This window comes from Lutjanus erythropterus, chromosome 16, assembly GCF_056507025.1.
Source record: "Lutjanus erythropterus isolate fLutEry1 chromosome 16, fLutEry1.hap2, whole genome shotgun sequence".
NCBI classification, from domain to species: Eukaryota; Metazoa; Chordata; class Actinopteri; order Lutjaniformes; family Lutjanidae; genus Lutjanus; species Lutjanus erythropterus.
The window spans coordinates 35,432,747-35,454,669 of NC_139332.1; the positions used below are offsets into that span (position 1 = coordinate 35,432,747).

At 40.0% G+C, this 21,923-nt stretch overlaps 1 protein-coding gene across 3 annotated transcripts in view; it reads right to left on the minus strand.

Annotated features, from left to right (window-relative positions):
* The window catches only part of carmil1 (capping protein regulator and myosin 1 linker 1), a 41,629-nt gene that overhangs the window by 13,750 nt on the left and 5,956 nt on the right, over window positions 1-21,923 (minus strand). For 2 of the 3 annotated variants that reach the window (XM_084738683.1, XM_084738685.1), the window contains exons 2-12: window positions 20,683-20,780; window positions 11,797-11,847; window positions 4,491-4,550; window positions 2,883-3,004; window positions 2,668-2,765; window positions 2,515-2,585; window positions 2,015-2,088; window positions 1,692-1,767; window positions 1,370-1,458; window positions 1,074-1,168; window positions 45-131 (exon numbers count right to left, since the gene is read on the minus strand). In XM_084738683.1, the coding sequence (XP_084594809.1) occupies window positions 45-131; window positions 1,074-1,168; window positions 1,370-1,458; window positions 1,692-1,767; window positions 2,015-2,088; window positions 2,515-2,585; window positions 2,668-2,765; window positions 2,883-3,004; window positions 4,491-4,550; window positions 11,797-11,847; window positions 20,683-20,780 (921 nt within the window). Of the gene's footprint in view, window positions 1-44; window positions 132-1,073; window positions 1,169-1,369; window positions 1,459-1,691; window positions 1,768-2,014; window positions 2,089-2,514; window positions 2,586-2,667; window positions 2,770-2,882; window positions 3,009-4,490; window positions 4,551-11,796; window positions 11,848-20,682; window positions 20,781-21,923 lie in introns of those variants that run through there. The other variant, XM_084738686.1, reaches the window with a different exon arrangement.

Sequence of the window (21,923 nt, forward strand, 5' to 3'; positions counted from 1 at the left end):
AACCAAGAAGTATTATTACATATTTGTTTTCTCTGTGTGTTCACCTTTAGGAGACATGGAGGTCCTGGACAGGTTCAGGTGCTTCAGACCCATGGGCAGTTTGGCGAGTTGAGCACTGAGAGCAGAAACACCTGCAGAATGAGACACACATCCAATCAGGGATGTCTCTCTTCTCCTCCTCTTCCTCCTCCTCCTCCTCCTCCTCTCACTAGTTTGTTTGAAACTCATAAAATTATGTTTCTGCAGGACACAGTCTGTCCATCTTGGTAGAAAGATCCCTCCTCTTTTGATCTTCATGAGGTTTCTTCCTTTTCTTCCCTGTTAAAATGTTTTTATGGGGACGTTTTTCCTTATCTGAATCAAACATCAAAGGACAGATGGCCACCAGAGGGCGCGTGACTTCACCTGAGAGCCCTCTGTGAGTATCTGCCCGTTTCAGCCACATTTGAAACCATCAGAGATCATTTTAGTGCAAATTCTCCAACAAGAACTTTTTGTTCATGTCTAACTTTAGTAAAATGGATGTGAATGAGAATAAAATATTTTGCAAACATTAAAAATGAATACAAATCTTTAATGTGCCGTATCAAGAGGAACATCCTTTTCTTTTAAGGACATATTTGGACACCAAAACAGGCTGACTCAATTACTTTTTTAAAAAAGGTTTGAAAAAGTAAAGTGATAAGGAGCAAGTGTTTTATATTTATTTTACTTTATTAGTTTTCATGATTAGAACAAATTAATTAGTTAGATTAGATTAGTTCAAACTTCTTAAAATAATAAGTCTCTGTGCTTAACAACAGACATAAGCAATGGATGGACTTATTAGCCTATTAATTAAGACAACAATCTTCTAATAAACAACATTAACACGCATAAACTTAAAAGTTTTGGCAGGTAATTTAAAAAAATCACACCAATACACTTTTTCCCTGTATTCAAGAATGATCAAAGGGCTGAATTCAGCCAACGTGACGCCAGTTCAATAGGCCTGGTGTACAGGATGTGTGTGTGTGTGTGTGTGTGTGTGTGTGTGTGTGTGTGTGTGTGTGTGTGTGGGCAGATGTTTTAACCTTTGTCCTCCAGTGAGTTGTTGCTCAGGTTGAGTGTGTGCAGCGTGGAGGCGGGGTTGTGTGACAGAGCGCCGGCCAGTTTCTGAGCAAAATCACTGAGGAGGAGAAACACAAAGTGTCAAAGTCGGCGAGCAGCTTCAGCTGGTAAAACACAAACCTGATGATCTCTAAACAGTTTATTTACTTTTATTTGTATTGGGAATCAGATAAGAAGAAATAAAACAATAAAAATGTCCCGATCAGCTGACTGTAAGAGTTCAATCAGGTATCATTCGATCTTTAAGTTGACCTCTGACCTTCTCAGTCCAGCGTTGTCCAGGACCAGCTCCTCCAGCCGGCTGGATCGAGACACCACTCTGAGGATCTGGTCGCACACGTCTGTCGACTGACACAAACACACACCAGCTTTTCATTTCATTTCATTTGATCTCAGTGAGATTTCAAAGAAGCAATAACAGAATTAGTTTCATGTTTAATGTCCTGCTGGTGATTTTTAACACGACAGATGATTTTTTTCCTTCCTGCCTGCCCATATGACTTGACTTCTACTGTTTTTGTCAAAAATAAAAAGAAAACAAAACAGACAATCTGGTGTAAAGCTGTTTGTGTGACTGTTACCAGTTTGTAGTCTTTGGTGGAGAGTTTAGTGAACCACTGGTTGTGCTCCAGAGCTGCGATGATCGCCACCAGATCCCTGCAGGAGAAAAAGAAAAGAAAAATCTTTCAAATGCAGATGTCAGACACGCAGTACGTTCTGTGGAGTCATAATAACAATAATGAACTAAACATTTATGTTACTAAGTAATGTCAAATCCAAAACTTTCTCAGCTCAGCTTCAACTCAAAATCTTTAAATTTGCACTACTTGCAACCCCCCGTGAAATTCTGGCGGTCAAAGTCACACAAACTATACGTGATGAACCCGCTGAGCGCTGCGCAGACCTGTTCTCCAGGTGGATGAAGTCCTGCAGGTTGAGCTCTCTGGTGTCCTGAGTGAGATAGATGGTGTCCACGTCCTGGAGGAGGCGAACGAGAGAGGACACGGCTTCATGATGGTGCGTTCAGGTACAGCACAGAGCTTAACTCAACAGCAGCAGAGAAGCAAAGACACACACAGGGGAGACGCAAACTGGTGCAGCTTGAAAAGAAGAGGAGGTGCAACATGACGAAGAAGCAGCAGGAGAAGAAAGACGAAAAACAAAAAAGAAACATAAGTAGAAAAAAAAACAGAAGTGGTAGATGAAGAAGTGGAGGATAAAACAAGAAGCAGAAAAACAAATAAAACAAACAAAATTGAGTTGTATTAAGTGTGGTAAAAAGAAGAATAAGCCCCTGAAGAGAGTCAGAAACAGTGTATGAAAGCAGATAAAGCTTACTAAAGGAAACAGAATAAAGTATCTGAAGAAAAGAGGAAATGGAAAGAAAACAAAAACAGCACCGACCCACTGGACCTCCTCTCTGTACGGCAGACCCAGGTAATCACACACACACCAGTACTGATGAGAGAAACCGCCTGTAAAAAGCCAAAACAACTTAAATACAGACACTGTGAATATTTGGCGGGATCTATTTTTCACAGTTTGAGGCAGATTTACCGCAGGGTCCCAGATCCATCGCGCCCTGTTCGTCCCAGATGGCCTGCAGAGCCGCCGTCCTCTCTGGAGGCTTCAGACTCAACTTCTTCATCACCTTCCTTCCTTACGGACAGAGGAGGAGAAAGAGGGGTGAAGAAGAAACAAGAGAAACATTAAAACTTCATCCAAATCTCAGGCAGGCAAACCGGATGCCTTCTCCTCTCGGTGGTACCTACACAGGCGAGCCGGCGGGGCAGATCCGGTGCAGACAGTTGCCGATGTGAGCGATCACCTCGTCCACTTCCTCCACCGAGCCCAGCCGGAGGTTCCATGGACCGCGTTCGTACTCCAACACCAACTGCAGGGGGCGACACACACAAGAGAACGTGAGACGGACGACTCAAACTGCTGCTGAGGGGATTAAATGCATCCAAACAGTCATTGTGATTTCCAGGAAATAAAGCGAGCAGGTGAGCGAAGCTGAAACCAAGAATCCTTATTGATTTGACTTGTTTTAAAAGACGTCCACCATGAAGGAGAAACAGAGACGATAACAGTGTTTGAATCTTTAAACCTTCCAATTTTGTGAGTGTGTATGAGGTACTTATTCATATTGAATGTATTACCTGCAGCAGATGTTTGGAGGAGACAGAAAGAAGACAGAAGTAGTGGCATTATTATGAGCATCATGAAGTAGTGTAGTTCTGAAGAGATGCTCTGGCCTACAAATCTGACTCTACAGATATCTGCAGCAGCAGAGCAACAACTCCTGTGTTCTGTGAGGTAAAGTTACTGGTTTTGTCAAAGTAATCTGGTGGCTTTGACGAGACACAAATCATATGTGATCCAAATCATGACCAAATCTCTCATAATGAAATGGTCAGAAGTGTTATGCATGGGGGACTTCTACTGTTGGTCGTCCTTTCTGACTTGCCATGTGATGAATTGTGGGATAATTTAGACCAAAACTTGATTTTTTTACAGTGTGCCCTGCAGGCTGCATACAGGCTGCAACAATAGTGGCACCAAAAGTAGAAGAACAACAACATAAACAACACGGATGTGCAGCACTGAAGATAGTTTAATATAAAAGATAAAGTTAAATTATCATTACCATCTGACCCCTTTCAAAATAAAGGTCTGATAATGGTTTAATGGTAAGCAAAGTATTATTGACTGTCTTTGCTAGACTTTTAATTTTTGGTATTTCCATGATGGGCCTGAGGGTCACATGAAACCTTTAAGCGGGCTGCATCTGGACGCATTTTTCCCTGGTCTGACCTACAGGGATATAACAGTGAAAATATTCTACATATATTCATCCATCCATCCATTTTCTTATGATTATCCAGGGTCAGGTCACCTTGGCTAAGCAGGGTATTCCAGAAGTCTGTCTTTCCAGTTCCTCCAAGAGGATTCCAAGGTGTTCCCACGCCAGATATTCTAAATATAGCGTACACTTAAACTAGACTAAAATACATTTTGCTTTTGACCCTGTCCACAGCAATACATTGTTTAGCTTCCTACACAAGTACTCCTGCTGCTTCTCCAACCTGGTTAATATTTTACACATTTTGTTTGAATGTGTATCAAAAAGCCAACTCCTTGAACACTTGTGCACAACATTAGTCAGTAAATCAGTCTTCAGCGTCCTCCTTATCCTCCCTGAGACGTAGGAGGTGTTGAAAGACGTCAGTGGTTTTCTTATCTGTGTGTGTGTAACTTTAAAGCTGCACTTCAGGTGTGGTCAGGTGTGTTTGTATGTCATAAATGTAATAAACAATAATGCAACTCTTGTTGTGCATTACTGCCTTCAGTGTGTGTGTTTGTGTGTGTTTGTGTACCTGCGTGGGCTTGTTGCTGCTGATTCCCTGGATATCCAAGTAGCTGAATGAGTGTTCAACCTAAAATAATAATCCAGAGGAGACAGACTGTGAAACGCAACAGTAAAGACATTATTTCAACATCTCATTTATAGGTGCATTACAACATGTTGAGATTTGGGAGAACACACAAACTTCCTGTTGGGTTTTTGTGATGTTTTGTTTCAAGAAATCACAAATGGAAAGTTATGAGTCCCAAAGGAGAACAGATTTTTACCACAATATGAAAACTTCTCAGGAAAAAAAAAACCTAAACTGGTTCATTTGCCTCGTCCTGAGAACTGGAAGGATTTTCCCAGGAAATGTTCACCAAACACAAACAGTGTGAGAAATCCCTCATTAAGTGTCTGCACAGACTTCAGTCGTCTTCTTTTAACCCTTTAACGCCATTTGATCATCAAACTTGATACATGAGTTTCTGAGACCTCTGCAACATCAATATGATCAATACTTTCCTGAAAAAACTGTTCTATGTAATCTGAGACGTGTCTTCTGCCCTCTGGTGGATCATCAGTGGATCATCAGCAGCCGGCGTCTAAGTGCAAAATCTAACATGGCTGCCTGCCTCAACGTTGTGACTCGCACGTTTTTGTTGGGAAAATCTTTGCTAATTTGCTCGCTAATCACGGTAACCAGCTACATCCCACTTCTCCTGAGGGCGGGGCATCGTCACTAACGATATACATAGCACCGCCCCCCTGGTTAAAAGCATTGGTTCCTGAGGTTTTTTTTTTTTGAGACTGCTCTTGCTCACTGGAGTCACAAAGCAAGAAATGCTCAGACGTGGTTTTACTGCTTGTTTTGCTCCTGATGTGTCTTGTAACACACGAAAAACACCACATGGACATGTTTTTTATTGATGTTTTACACAACATCCCAGCTTTTATGGAACTGGGGTTGTATGTTTCAGCTCAGTGAGTTGAGAAAGGCACTGTTTGTTGCTAGGTAACAGACATAACAGTTGATAAGCGATGCTGAATTGAGTATTTAGGATTTCCTAATCTGAGATACAAGATAGGATGAAGTAAGATAAAGTAAAACTCCTGATGTTGTTTGCTTCTTTAATACCAAATTGAGAAAACAAAAACCTATCTTAGACTTTCTATCTTTTAACCTTCTGTCTTTCTATCTCAGGCATAAAATAGGAAGTTTCCATAATTTGTCCACTGAGCCACAATTTTTGATTAGATTTCGAGGTTCATGGCTTCACTGCACAGATCAAAGCAGAAGGAGGAAATAAAAATTGGAGAGGCAGACAGAGAGAGAGGAGGATGACATGTGATAGAGATTAGATGTTTGAGTCCACAGCTGTTTTTCAGCACAACAACTGAATTTAACAGATGGGAGCTGAAGGTCTCAGCCAGCCATGACTGCTTTATTAGCACATGTGAATGGCCACAACATCTAAAATACAAAATACAGTGTGAATGTCAGAGTGTTTGTGGATAAAAACAGATTTCTGTGCACTTTTGGTCTGTTTCTTATGCTTAATGCTACAACAGACTTCACGATCCTTTAGATAATAGTGTGCTTCCTTTTGTGGCAACACTTTGTGTTTTGCCTTTTCCTGTTTCAACAACAATGACAATGCCCCCGTGCACAAAGCTGCTTAAAAAAATGGCGTTCCCAGTTTGATGAAGAGAACTTGCCTGGCCTGTGCAGAACCCTGACCTCAACCCCATCCAACACGGCAGGCGGCCTTGTCAGCGCCGTCGCTGTGGAACGATGTTAGCGCTTATTTGTGAGGGTTTTGAGAAGGTGGTGAAAAAGTTCATTTTGGGACCTGGACTATAACTCTCAGTCATCCGGCTGTGAACTTTTGTCTAAATGCCCTCAGTCACCTTTTTTTTTCTCTGCATGTTAAAATGCTTCTCCATCCTAGATGACAGCAAATCTGATCTATAACTGTTACTGGCTTGGATTAAATATAAATTGTGCTATAAAGTACAGAATAATGCAGTTGCATGACCCGACTTCTGACATGCTGTCCGAAGTGGCAAAAGTACAAACAAGTATTTTAAAATTCTGTATGAGTAAATTTTTCCCCTGGTGTTGAAAATGGTATTGAGTAAAAACTTTTCAAGACAATGTTCCAAAATGTGAAATTCCAGTATTGTGACGACACCAGTACACACATTCTTTACTGACGTAGAGGTACAGATACTCGTGGGTTTAAAAAGAAGTGAAAGGGTTAGTTTGGATTCATGAAAGCCACACAAACAAACGAACAGATCGAAGCAGTAGTAGACCAGCAGCGAGGTAAAATGACTGTTTTTGCCAATGAAGAGAGCAATATTTAGCTTATATAACAGTGGTTTCCTGTCAGAAAAGTCTGTCTGAAGGCACAGTAAAGAGATGAAAATATTCTAAATAAAGCTTACAGCTGTCTAAAACGCATGTTTTTACTGCCCCTGTCCACGGCAGCACGTTGCTTAGCTTCCTACACTGGCTTTCCTGCTTTTTCCCAAACTGGGGGCGTGTCGACCGCCATCTACTGTAGGTAAAACACTGACTATGTAAGTATCCCATACAACCACACTTCAAAAATCCCAAACAAACAGTCCCTTTAACATTAACATCTTTGCTGAATCAGCCTGCTGCCAGCTAGTTAAGTAGAACACTGTTCAGGTTGACTGAGCTGATGCTCGTCAGGCTCCAACTTGTTTTGGAGTTTTGCAACTTAAGACAAGAAGATAGCTGACTGTATCACAATGACCTCCATGTGGAAACTAGTCTTCCTTAGCAGAGCACTGACTTTACACACTTTAATGTAAAGATCTTCGGTACATATTATCAATAATACTTTGATCAGAAATCCCTCCAATGCTTCTCCATGTCAGACGAAGGCTGAGATCTGCCTGTGCAGATCAGAGTCCTTTTTATTAAATGCATCAGAAACTGAGATATATGTTGATATGAAGCTGGACATTCTTACTTTAAGAGCTCGAACGAACCCCGGGGATAGGAAAAAAATCACATAGACAATAGGAATGTAAAAACACACAGCTACAAATAGTCTGCAGAACAAATGTCTGGAGCAGAGTCCCAACCTCACACACACACACACACACACACACACACTTCCCTTTGAGTCCAGAGAGACAAAAAGTAAAAATAAAAGTGGATTCTTAACTCGCTGCCAAGAAAGCAAGTGAAAGGGAGGAAAAGAGGGAGAAAAACAGAGACAGAGGCAGCGGAGGGAGGGGGAATTATTAAAAAGAAAGTGAAAGATGGATCACAAGAGGGGAGGAATAAAAGATTACAGATAAAATTAAGAGTCACAATGTAAGAACAGGATAAAAAAGTAAAAGAAGACAGAAAGAGACGACAAAGGTGGGAGAAAGATAAAGAGAGAGAGATATGGAGAAAATGTGAGGGTGAAACAGAAAAATAATAAGAAATGTAAGTGAGAAAATTAAAGTAACAGGAAGAGAATGAAAGAGAAAGAGAGGAAAAGAGGACGAGGGGCACAGAGACACAGTGCCCCCTCCCCTCCTTTCCTTGCCAGCTGTTAAATTCCTCCATTGTCTTTTTTTTTCTCCCTCTGCTGCCTCTCTCTGCCGGGACACTGAGGAACAAACCACCCTCTGTTTCGCTCACACACACACACACACACACACACACACACACACACACACACACACACACACACACACACACACACAGTTAGACAAACCACTGGCCCGCTCTGGAACAACAGATCAGGGGTCAGCTGGCAGAGCGAGTTCAGCAGATTTTATTCAGAGGTTATCTCGGTTTCATGCACGAGTTTCGCTGTTTTTGAAGTGTATTTATTACCTCAAACTATTTTAAACATACTGTAGGATGGTAGATGAACTCACAGACTTGAACAGTTAAAGTTAAACAATCATTCTTCCTACAGATTCCTGCAGGAATGAGTCCAAAAACCTGCAAAGGAGTTGGCATATTAGCACTTTCGTTTCCTTTGTCTCAAAGTTTTTGGTTAGATGCCTGAAATAAAAATAAATAAAGGTCCCTCCAGGATTTCACAGCCTTCTTTTTAATTGTTGCAGGCTTATTTCCTGGCAAATTTTCCAAAACAAAATTATGACGCAGGTTGCCATGAATTTAGGTGTTTTCTGCAATGAGACTGTGAAAGTTTCAAAAGTTTTTTTGTATAATTCATTAAAAATCAAAGGCAACTTGTTCAGGTGAGAACAAAACTGTACTCTGTGTCTCTGTGACCTTATCAGAAAGCCTCAGGATTACAAAAATTCTAACAAAGTATGTTTTATTTGTAAAGTGCACCTGAGGGATATTCCACAAAGAGGCAAAATCATTCTGGTGCTTAAACTCAGTCAAAACAGCACAAAATTATAAATAATTTAAAACATTTATCGGTACACACAGTCATAAATTTTGGGATGCACACACACAGGTGGTCTGCAAAGAACTAAGACATAGACAGAGAATTTTTTTGTCGCATCAACCCTGGTGGCCACAGAGATGCAGAAAGTATAATTTGGGGTTAAGCAAACAATTCAGACTTGTTTTCCCTCATCATTCAGAACCAATCACAACCATCGTCTTCTTATCCCAGCCTTTCAAACTTTCTTCTATTGTTTTGCGATGTGGCTCAGCAGTTACTTTTCACTGCCACAAGGGGTCAGTCCAGAGCTGAGATGGTTGTACCTTTAAAAAAAAATTAAAATGACTATTATCATACGACGCTGCCAGGAAATGATGCCAAGATGGAAGAGATCACGATGTGTTTTGATTCTGTTTTTGCTCAGAGACTCTTCGCAGGACGGGGGACGCCCTGTCCCAACCCCACTGTACAACATCCAAACTTAGTTTCAATGTCAACAAACTCCAGAGCCCAGTTTTAACTCTGCATCACACTTTTCCACTTATTCATTGTTGTCTGGTGACCAGTCTGATTCACACACTCATTAGGAAGAAGCCAAAAAAAACCCTGGAGGGTTACCAGAGAGAGGCTGAGAAAAAGGAAAGAGCATCAGTAATTTTAGAACTGTGTTTAACCATGGGTTTACTTCTCTTTTAATAATACTCGACTCTGGTGCCCCATAATGTCTACAGCAGTTCATAAACCTGAAGACTAGGAAGTTCAGGAGTTCAGGCTTCAGTGAAAATTGATTTTTGACTGATAATCTGAGGTGCTTGTGATTAGTTTTATCTGAAGTTTGCTCATCTATAACTTGAAATCGCGAGCCCATTCTAAAAATCACCCCGTAAAAATATGACAGAAGTTACTCTAAAGTGTTTTTGTTCTGGAAAAAAACTCACTACTCTTATTAAAACACTCTTCATAGTTTATCTTTACTTTTTGTTACTGTTTCGATGCATTTTTTTTTTCTCTGTCCGTCTGTCGCCCTCCAGGTTGAACTTTTCTTCCTCTCTCTGTTTTCCTTTCCCACAGGCTGTGTTCTCACAGCTGCATTGTGGGTAAAACTATCAGATGTCTCCATATGGTGGGTAGAGAGACACAGAGAGAGAGCGAGCGGGAGAGAGAAGGGGAAAGAGATACTACGATATCCAGTCAGATAAATAGAGAACTGGGAAGGAGAAGTGCAGGATTAATGCAGTCGCAGCACTAATGTGCACTCATGAAGAGCAAAAGGAAAAAGCATCGTGAGAACAAAAGGGAGGTCAAAAGGCTGAAGTCTGTCGATATGCTATATTTTTATTGTGAACAAATCCCTTGAAAAGTCTGATATATCTTCTTCCTCCACACACGTTCCTTCATTAATTCATAATTATATATTTATTAATCTAAAGGTACTAAGAGACGGACTCACATCACTGGTTTTGGTTTTATCGTGGGATTTGTTCACAATAAGAAAAGAATAAACGATAACACCACCTCACATTTTAACAATCAAATGACATGAAAATTTAGCAATAAATGTACTTACATTTTAAAATATACTGAGTTAGTGATGCAAACTTTACAATTTGACACCATCAGACAGGGGTCGGGTACAGGGTTGGGCAAATTCCTCGATATTATATCGTATAGTCCTATGAAACCAGGTACTGTGTTTTGCATATTCTGGGTGCCCCTATAGCTCAGTTGGTGGGGTGTGTGCACCATGTATTGAGGCTGTCAGTCCTCTGCAGCGGCTGCCGGTTCAATTCCCACCTGCAGCCCATTTGCTGCATGTCATCCCCTCTCTCTCTACCCCCTTTCTTGGTAATGGTGACTAAAGATAAAATTAAATCTCAAGATGTTATTAGAATCAGAAAAAGAGAAATAATTCCAGGTAGGATTTAATGTTTTTATTGGGGTGAATAATACCACATAATTAATGTAAATACTGCCCCCGAAACCAGACAGAAATCTCAGTTCTTTAACAGACTTGGAGAAATCCTTACAGTCGGCTTCAGTCTAATTATATGCTGTGATTTCAATACAGTTACATCAGAAAATTACAACAGCTGTCCTTTTTGTTTTTGATTGTATTTCCATGCTGAAGTTTTTATAGGTGTTTCTACAGGCTTTGTGTAGCAGAGTGGTTCTACAAACAGGTCAGAGCATCATTAGGTGGTTTCAGAGAGTTACAAGGTTCTGTAAACGCATCATGAAAACAATACAGCAATGTACTGATGTTAGAAAATGTACTTTGTAATTTGTACTTTTGAATACTTCAGTATGTTTAAAAGCAAGTACTCTAGTACTTTAACTGGAGTAAGATTTTGCCTGAGCAACTTTTACTTGTAGTTGAGTAATATTTGACCAGAGCTCCTCACCTCATTCTACCTGTGTGTGTGTGTGTGTGTGTGTGTGTGTGTGTGTGTGTGTGTGTGTGTGAGAGAGAGAGAGAGAGTTAAAGTGTCTGGACTTGTTGTGGGCTCTATGCAGAATTTAAAACAAGAAAAAACTGGAAAACAACAAACTACTCCACTCAAACTACTGGAGGAACAAGCAGCAGCACGTCTGTAATGACCAAATAAGAAACATTCCCAAGAAGGAGAAAGACGAGGAGGAGGGAGGGACTGATAAGAGAGGAGAGTAGAAACATACAGATCAGGGACACAGACACAGAAACTCTTCTTTCTGGATGAGAGGACAAAGAATGAAGATGAAGATCAGGTGTAGAGAGGGAATGAGGAAGAGGAAGAGGTGGAATGAGCAGAAGTGAGAATGAAAAGAAACGGGAAAGCCAGAGGATGAGAGGAACAGATATGACAGACGAGTTAACGTGTGGAAATTAACAAAAAGTCACTTTTTATAGCTTTACACACACACACACACACACACACACACACTCAAAGCTTTACTAACCTTGGAGGGCACCCGTGCTGTCAGCAGATAGGCTCGATGTGATGCCAGGGCCTGAGGACAGAGACAGAGACACATGAGACAGAGAGACAGACTGGAGCCTCTGAGGCTTTCACTTGAGACTCGATTGACTTGAGACTTGACGTTGTGACTCATACACATTGAAAACTTTTATATTGAGCTGTGTAGTGTTGCTACACATCAGTAGTTCATTAGTTTCCCCTCCTTATTCAATTATTTATCTGCAAAATCTGCTTTTAGTGATCAAAAAAGATCAGTATTTTCCAATATTTTAGATTATTGTTCATATGTAATTTACTTAACTTAATATGACCAACGTGTACTGGCAGTAGCTGAAATCATACCTTAAAAAACAGGTGATTTACCAGGATTCCCAGGAAAAGGAGCTTCTTTTCTTGGATAGAAAATGTCTCCTTTTCAGGAAGAATATTAATCCCCCCTCAGGATATAAAAATGTTCCTGGTGGGATCCTGATTATAATTTTTGTATAAACGAAAGCTCTAATGCTTTTTTTGTAAACACCGAACCTTTAAGTTGAAACTGCACCTGCATCAACAACATGTGAGCATGTGAGTGCACGGCTGTGACCAGCACTGCTGAATGTGGCTGTGACGTTCCTGTCTGTGTTGTTCTGCGTGCGATATGAACCATCGTGTTACACACGTGTGTAAATCTGACTGGCAGATAATCACATATATTTGACACTTGTTGGTCTCTGATCACGGCCAATCAAGCCAAAAAAACTGGCTGATTCCAGTCGCCATCTTAGCTAATTTTTTGTTGAATAGAAAACAGCATTGATAATAAATCTGTACGTTCTTGATAAAATGAGAGTCATGCCTTTGTGTCTATAAGACATTGTAATATAAAGACAATATTTTATCCCTGGGATTCAATGGGTTTGAAGACATTTTAAAAAACTATGCATTTTTACAGCCAGACTGAAAGGCAGTGAGGTCAGAAGGTTTCACATGCAAATAGCTTCACTTTGAGAACAGCTGGCCGAGGCCTCTGGAGAGGTTTTTCTGCGACTGGGATAATACTATATGTTATCCTCCACCACGTGTTGAACTTCTGTCCTGGCAGAGACTGAGTGCACATTTTGGCTGCACGGTCAACTCATGCCAGTCTGTTTCTAACTGACAAAATTAGTACCTTACTTTCGACTCAAGTGCACGCTGCGTTTGTTTGAGTTATGGTTTGAGACGGTGCGAGTTAAACCGTCCATGTCGGCATGTTTTCACTGAATTGAGATTTTAAGAAAGAGGAAGAGGGGCGCGGATGGAGGTGACCTGAGCAGCAGTTAACAGGAGGCTGAGTCAGCTGTGGTTTGTACAGTAACTCTCTGCAGAGGACAGAGGTCACTCCAGGTCATTTCTTTTTTTTTTTTTTTAAGGATATTTTTTGGGCTTTTTTGCCTTTATTGATAGTGACAGCTGAAGGTATGACAGGAAAGGGGGGTGAAGAGAGAGGGGATGACATGCAGCAAATGAGCCGCAAGCAGGATTTGAACCGGCGGCCGCTGCAGAGGACTAACAGCCTCAATACATGGTGCGCACACCCTACCGACTGAGCTATAGGGGCGCCCACTCCAGGTCATTTCTAACCAATCAGACACCAGGGCCTCTCTGTCTGACAGGAGTCTCAGATATAAAGCCGCCTGAGAGGAATCTGAACAACCTGTTTTCAGTTTATAAAGTCTGCAGAAGTCCTGGTTCAGGTGTTTTACAGATGTGAGTGCAGGTTAATTCGTGTGAGTGAGCAGGTGAGTCCACATAGGCAGACGATGTAATAGAAAACAGATGGATGAGAGAAATGATGCACTGCTGGTAGGCTTGCTGTGGTAGGAGCTGCTACCGGTGTTTGGGCATACACTGGTTACATGACTCGCCCGCTGCCTCCACCATCTAAGCAAGTTATAAATACCTAATCATACGATGGACACTGCAATTACAAACTGAGTGTCTGCTCCATTCAACAGCAGCCGCAGAGTCACAGCTCAGAGCAGCAGGAGTCAGATTTCAAATCTAACGCTGTAGTCTAATCACAGTCTGAGGTTGCTTGATAACTGGATGTGGTTGTACAGACTGAAATCCACTGGAAGGGCAATTATACAGAGCTCCAGTATTGCCAAACCGTTGTTGGATGCATTCAGACATAAAAGTGAGTATTCTGTTGTTCAGTACATTTGCATGAAAGTGTTCGCTGTCACAACTTGAAATTTGTCACAACTGACACACTGATTCCACGGGGCATGGGACGTCTGTGCCACGGTTTTGATGCAAGAACACCAGCAGCGTTCCAGAAGCTGACTTTCCTCAATTTTTGTGCTTCTATCATGAATAAGAAGGCTGTGTAGTTTCACGATTGTGATTCTGCACAGGTTTTTGGGTCTGGGTCTGGATTCTCTTTGGTGTATTTGTGTCTGACTTCCTGCCCGCTCGATCTGCTCTGTGTACGTTGACATCGCATCTGTCAAAAATAGACTCTGTGTATATTTGAAGGGGAGCGGAGCAGAGAGACGCTTCTGAGACATGCTGCAAAGCTGCAGGTGGAATCACGAACGTTGTGTAGAAGGTTTGTGTACAGGTTTGCCTGTAATGGGATTGCATAATCAAGATACAAGATACAGTCAGGAAATGGTGATCGGTAAATGGCAGGATGACAATTTGATAATGCATTTTAAAATAAAGAACATTAGAGGTGCACTATCAAGCGCAGTGCATACACACTACACACACATCACTACAAGTCTCACAACATGTGATGCATATGTTATGTTTTGTTTTGTTTTAGGGCTGGGGCAATTAATCAACATAATCAACGTCATCAATTATGAAAATACGTCGATTTTGCATATGATGCATTGACACGTTGTGATGGACTGTTGCACCTGGTCAGAGCATGGATTCACCCACAGAACAAGCTGCAGAGAGCAAGACTCACCGCGGTCATGTAAGCGTGGGAGTATTTCAAACAGGGATGAAACAGTTTGACTCTCTTTAGTTCCTCAGACTGGACGTGACTTATCACAGCAGGAAAAACTGCTGAAAACACAGTCATAATCCAAGAACTGACATCTTATTTAAAGCCTCTGGAGACGTGGACTTTAAGAGTAAAACGCAAATATGATATCAAAGTTCTGTTTCTCAACAACCCACAAATATTTGAAATAAAAATAAACATTCAAACTATTAGACCTATTAGCCTGAAACAGTGTTATTTGGGTCTTTTCTCTCCCTCTGTTTAGGTGCTTCATCTCTAGCTTTTTTTTTCACTCAGGTGTGGTTTTTGCTGCTTGGATCAGATAAACAGGGCCACATCAGGATAAATCTCTTTTCTTTAATTTAAAGAAGGTGTCAGCTGAGTTTGCTCTTGTTTTTGGCTCAGAGATGCGGTTTGCCTCCCAGACTCACTGGCTTATTTTTCTTGTGATGTGTTTCAGGAAACAATCTGCTCTTAATTTTCTTTAAACAAATGAAAACAAATCTGCCTGAAACATTACCATGAAGCATTTAGCGTGTTTTGCCTCATTTCAAGAAATTACAGCATGGGTTTCTAATCTGCTGGTGTACAGCTGTGGAATGTGGTGTGTGTGTGTGTGTGTGTGTGTGTGTGTGTGTGTGTGTGTGTGTGTGTGTGTGTGTGTGTGTGTGTGTGTGTGTGTGTGTGTGTGTGTGTCCCAACACCCCGTGGCTGTGTGTGGGTTCAGTCAAGTCCTGACAGGAGTTGCAGTATCATTCTGCAGAGTTGTGGTATGTGGTCAAAGGGAGAGAAATGTGAAAAAATGAAACATAAAATGTCTTTAATGCACTTCCTGGTTTAAGGCGGTCAGGATGGTGGAGTGTGTTGCTGTAAAGAGTACAAGCAGACGTGTATAAGCCCTTTTTTTTTTAAGAAATAAGTTTTATGCAGACACTCACACACAGAGAGCTGAGGTGAGTTCACATACCTGCAGTTACATGAAACCAGATACCTGCCACAGAAACACCCAACTCTTTCTCAACTCTGTGCCTCAGTATGCACTGCAGTGTCTTAGAACAACTCATGGAAGATGTACATAAATATATTCAATTACATCTGCAATGTTGTGTTGAAATTACATTAAAAATTTTAGTCTAACAGGATGATTCTCGTCTTGGCAGGACCCTGAAAAGTCAAGTGATCAGCCCACGTTTACACATCACTTCCTGCTTCAGTACAGTAAGTCTGACTCAGTGCGTTCTGTTGTTCATGATTCACACACAAAGAACACAGAGGAGAGATAAAGTTGAAGCATTAGTTGGAAGTTCAGATCTGGAAAGCTTCCAGATTCACTGTGATTGTGAAAACCTCTGTCTACATATGAAACGGTGTGAAAATTTCATTTCATGATTATAGTGACCAAAACTATCCTGGTTATCAATATGATCAGAGTTTTCTCACACAAGCTGAAATGATTTCAGTTTTATATTAAAAACCTTTTAATGATTTGAAATGATCTGCTGGTTTTTGTTTTAATGTATGTTGTAACGTCTGTCGCACCCCTCTTGGACCAGTGGGCTGCGACTTTTCTATATTTTTATATTTCTATATTCTGTATCAGACCTGCAAATATTCATTGGTTATTAATCAGTTATAAAATTAATCGCTACTTATAATCACTATTTTGATAATTAATTAAACTGTTTGAGTTGAACATTCTCTGATTTTTAGCTTCTTAAATGTGAATATTTTCTGGTTTCTTTGCTCCTCTCTGACAGTAAACTGAGTATCTTTGAGTTGTGGACAAAACAAGACACTTGAGGACGTCAGGTTGAGCTTTAAGGAACACTGTAAGACATTTTTCAGCATTTTCTGACACAATTTTGTTTCCATGTACTCTGTATGTGGAAATGACAAATAAATGAGCCCTCCAAAGTGTGGTAATAAAACACAGCTATTATGATAATTAAAATCTGAAACAATATTACTAATTGCCTTCTTGAAATCTTGAAACAGATTATTATTTCATCCCTACCTCTGTCTGCAAACTATTTTGCACTTTACATCCGTAGCTGTTATAGTCGTTTCCCGTAGGAAAAAGCTGTCTGACTGCAAAGCAAAGCAGTGAAAATATATTATATTGGACTTCAAAACAGTTGGGACACTGTGTATAACATGACTAAAAACAGAATGCAATGATTTGCAAATGTTTTCCTGAATTTGACCATTAACACGTAAGGGTTTGGAGCGACTTATGCTGCCATCCAGACGTCTTTTTCAGAGACGTCCCTGCTTACGAGACGATGCCAAGACACACTAGACTGACCTGCCTGCAACTTCAACAGTTAGTGTCCTAAGTTAATAAACACTGGCTGAGTGTTGTTAAAAGAAAAGTTGATGCATCACAGCAGTAAATATGTTCCTGTCACAGGTTTTTTGGAACATGTTGCAGGCATCAAATTCAGAATGAGTGTATATTTATAAAAAAAAACTATAAGGTTAATCAGTATGAGCATTTAATACTTCGTCTTTTATCTGAATTCAGTTGAATAAAGGCTGAAAAGGTTTTGCAAATCCTTGCATTCTGTATTTAATTACATTCTACACAATGTTACTTACTCAGGTGTAATGTTCCTTTATACTGTGCAATACGTCAATACGCTGAATATGTATCTAATACAACCACACTTTAAAATATCATTAAAACTCTTTGCTGTGACTTGTAAAGTTAAACTTGGTCCACTTTATAGAGGAAGGAACAACAACTATAGATACATGCATATCTCTGAATGTGTCTATAATTTAATGCACTCAATAACAAGAAGTGAAAATGAGAAATGAAAAGCATTTGAGTTAAAATGAAAGGTCAAGCAGAAGCAGCACATCCAGGCCTGGATATCAAAAGCCATGTTTAATAAGGGATGTCACAAAATAATGACGTACTTAAAGGAGAAATCTGTAATATATTTACTGTAATAAATCATAAAATCACGATTAGATGTCGTCTGAGATTAAGAGAAGTTGAAATACTCACTTCTCTTACAACAACACCACAGCTGCAGTGCCCCCCTTTAAAATTTCTACTGGGGCTGTAACTTGTGGTTTAGTTTGCCTGTTTCATGTTAATTAGAGTTCAAATTAATGTGTAATGAGTAAGTGTCTGTCTCTGAGTCGTAAGGAATCATTAATAATCTTTTAGAAGGAGCAGGGAGAAGTTTATTACGGTTAAACTGAACAAAATGTCAATGGAGTTTGGCAGGCAGTGAGACCAGAGTGTATTTTCAGAGCAGTGGGTTTTTGTTTTCAGGATATCCAGCTGAACTTCACATCGACAGACAACTGACAGAGTTATAAAGTGCTGTTCAGCTTAAAGTATAGTAGGGCTGCAACTAACATATTTTCATAATCGATTATTTTCTTGATTAATCTTTCAGTTGTTTGGTCCGTAACATGTCAGATAATGGTGAAAAATGTTGATCACAGTTTCCAAAAGTTCAAGGTGATGTCCTCAAATGCCTCGTTCTGTCCTCAGCCCTGCAGCGTGCAGAGCCTAAAAACACTGTACTGTGTTTGTGGCAGTGATGTAATCCATCTTCAGACATTTGACTTTAATGTAACAATGTAAAGTGAAACAGGAAGTCAGAACATATCTTTCCTTTTCTCAGATTGCACAAAAAGTCGTGCTATGATGCTGGATGTTACAAATACAAATGTTCTGATTGCATAATAAAGTAAACTTTTTTAACTCAGATTTTATACATATGATGGAGCATTTTTTATTCTTGCTGATATACAGCCCTAATATCCTGGTGTGTGCCATTATTTATTCCTGCACTTGTGTGGAAGATTCGTCAAAAATGTCAAAAAACATCTCCTCATTGTAACAGAATTGTTATAACAGCACATCTATAATCCAGTGGGAGACTGAGGGCGGGGCGGACTGCTTCTACCCCAGAAGCATCAGGCGACGAGTCGGGAGGGCAGTAAAGGCAACAACAACAACAGCAAGTATGTGAGAAAACACCTGCAGCAGGTTCAAAACTCAGTGAAAACTCTGATTTGTCAGTTTGTTTTGTGTTTGCACACACAGACAGACACTGACCATCAGATCATGACTCACAGCAGCAGCAGCTCCTCTCAGACTGAGCTACTGTAACCGCAGTCACTCAAAATATTTAACAACCACATGCAGCCTTTCTGCGGGTCGACCACAAACTCGAATACTGCTGTCCTTCTGCAGAACATTCTTCACAAGTTGTTTTAGAGAAAACAAACCTCTTTACAGGCAGAATATGCAACATTGTCTTAAAAAAAACAAAACAAAAAACCCCCCAAAACTTTGTCCTTTTCAATCATCACTTATGACTCACTAGCAGTGTGTGCTGGTGACTGTATCTGCAGAGACCCTGCAGCTCTCTGCCTGTATTTCCTTTTTTTTCCTCATTATTTTGCTGCTTGGGACGCTGTACCAACCCAAAACATCTGTATTTGACGTCTTGGGAACCAAAATCAGCAATCAAGTATCTTTCTGGTGCATTTTGCAAACAGCTCAGGATAAATCCTATTGATTTTACTTTTATATGAAATTAAATTTGTTGTGCAGGACTGAGCTTTACTGTATGTCTCTGGACTAGTTGGGATCCATCAAGCCTCCAGGAAACAACGCTGAGCTCTGAAGCTGCAACTAATGATTGTTTTCATTGTTGATTAATATTTTTTTTTCATTAATCGATTAGTTGTTTGGTCCATAAAATGTGAGAAAATGGTGAAAAATGTTGATCAGTGTTTTCTAAAGCCCAAGATGACGTCCTGAAATGTCTTGTTTTGTCCACAACCTAAAAATATTCAGTTTACTGTCATAACAGAGTAAAAGAACCTAAAAACATTCACATTTAAGTAGCTGAGAGCAGAGAAGCAGTGATAATTCTCAGCATATCCAAATCAAATAAGCACACTCTGTTCTGTGGAGTCTGATATCTCAACTGATAAAACTTCACTTCCTGTCTCATTTTGACTTTCTCACCTGTACCTGCAGCAACACGCCCACACCACTGCCGCGTCCCAGATTTCTTTTCCCTTGAGGAGCAACTAAATTATTTATTCAGGTAACAAATGAACCAGTCTGAGTCACAGGATGAATGAATGAATGAATGAATGAATGAATGAATGACTGTATTTCAAACATTGCCATTGGCTGCCTATTTCCTCATGATTCTTTTTTGAGAAACAGTTTCTAGCCTTGACTTACAAAGCTACTTAGCTGTTACTAACACTAACACTAGCTAAACATTAGTTTGCTAACTATACTAGCCTTGACTTACTGTTCTTCATGCAACTTCAAATGTCGAACAAAGTTTGAAGTTGTTTTGTCTCCATCTGTAATTTTTGACCCACACTTTTTGCGTTCTGAAATGAGTGTTTTGATCAGGAAAGTGCTGGAAAAAGAATTAAACCATCTAACTTCTTCGATCATGCATTAATCTTTTAAGTAATTTTTCATGTACAATGGCAGAAAACACAGTTTTCAGCCTCTTATTATATGGAAATTTCTGATTTTTCTATGTTTTATTGTCATAATAATCTGAATACATTCCTGGCATCATGTTGGCCTGAGAAAAAACACTAGGATTTTTCACTATTTTCTGACATTTTATATGAGTTACAGCCTTAGATTAAAAATGAAAATTAATTTTAGTCTTTGTTGTTCTTTAATGACCACTAATAAAAAGATTTTCTGGGTAAGTGTTAACAGTGAGTCCTGCAAAAGGCTCAAGCCCAAGTGACGTCACGTGTTATTGGTGCTAAAGTCGAGTCTGAAGTCATCAAGTTGGCTGAGTCATGTGACTCGAGTCCACACCTCTGATTTGCTTCATTTTGAAAAAGAAGAGCACATCTGTCACTCACCAGCACTCTGTTCTCCACCTTGTCACCTTTGACCTCCAGCTGGACTTTGCGCCTCAGGGTGAGCTTCACCCTCCGGCCCACCGCCTCCCGCACGCTCTCTGCAACAGACAGAGGGGGGGTGGGGGTGGAAACAAGGTCACACGACACCCGACAATTAACACCACAACAGCTGGATGGATCAAATCACAGCACATTACACAACAACAGGTACAGGAGCTCCAGATGGCAGATTTGATCGCCTGAGGGACCGTTTCAGTCCCGCTTAACATTCCTGCAGAACTCAGCTGGCTGCACCAGAAACAGAACTGGTCGCCACGCCTCTTATTCTAACCATGGGGGTTAATTAAAGTGGAAATGATGTGGAGTTTCCTGTTGCCTTAAAACGGGGGCATGTTTACTTTTGTTGATTAGTATAGATCTATATAAACAACCAGCCTTTTCCCAGTTTAATGAGGGTAATTATTTCTGGCTGCTCTTTACAGTAGGTTGGTGTACTTGTTCCTCAGAATGGTATTAAAATGAATTTCTATTATTGCACTGGGAACAAAAACAACAAACATTAACAGTGAGATGAGATGGAAATCTGGGGATTTCCAAAATGTTTTTTTTACTTAGGAAAACTGTGTACAGCAAGTACGTATCTTTCTTATGACCACTCAGCAGTTGCCATTTTTGAGAATTGGGACAAAACATGTACTACCAAAAAACCTTCTGGGTAAAAATTTTAATTATAAATAATAATTTCTTTAAGGATTTTTACATATGCAATATATGTTTGCCAAAAAGAAACAAAACAAACAAACAAAAAAACAAAAAAACAGCACTAACACGACATATTATGCTGTTGATTTAACATAAATCATCACAGGCTAAAATTCCTTCACACAACAACCATATTTCAGTTACCATGACAACAGTCATCATTATTATGAGCTGGTAGGTCTTCTACTGCTCACTTTAATTTAGTATAAAATGCTTTTTTCAGCTTCTGGATGTTAGTTGTTATGATATTGAATTTTTTTAATTAATACGCACAGGGGCTCCTTCATTTTTTCCAAAGTCAAATTCAAGCACTTTTCAAGGTTTTCCAGCACAGTACAGCTGGTAAATGACATAATTATATATATATGTATACATTCTCCAAACGTTTTAGATGTCATTGTGCTGTAAAGAACCAAAATCATGTTTGACGACAGACTTCTACAGCAGGGAGACAAATTAAAGAAAACACAACAACGTTT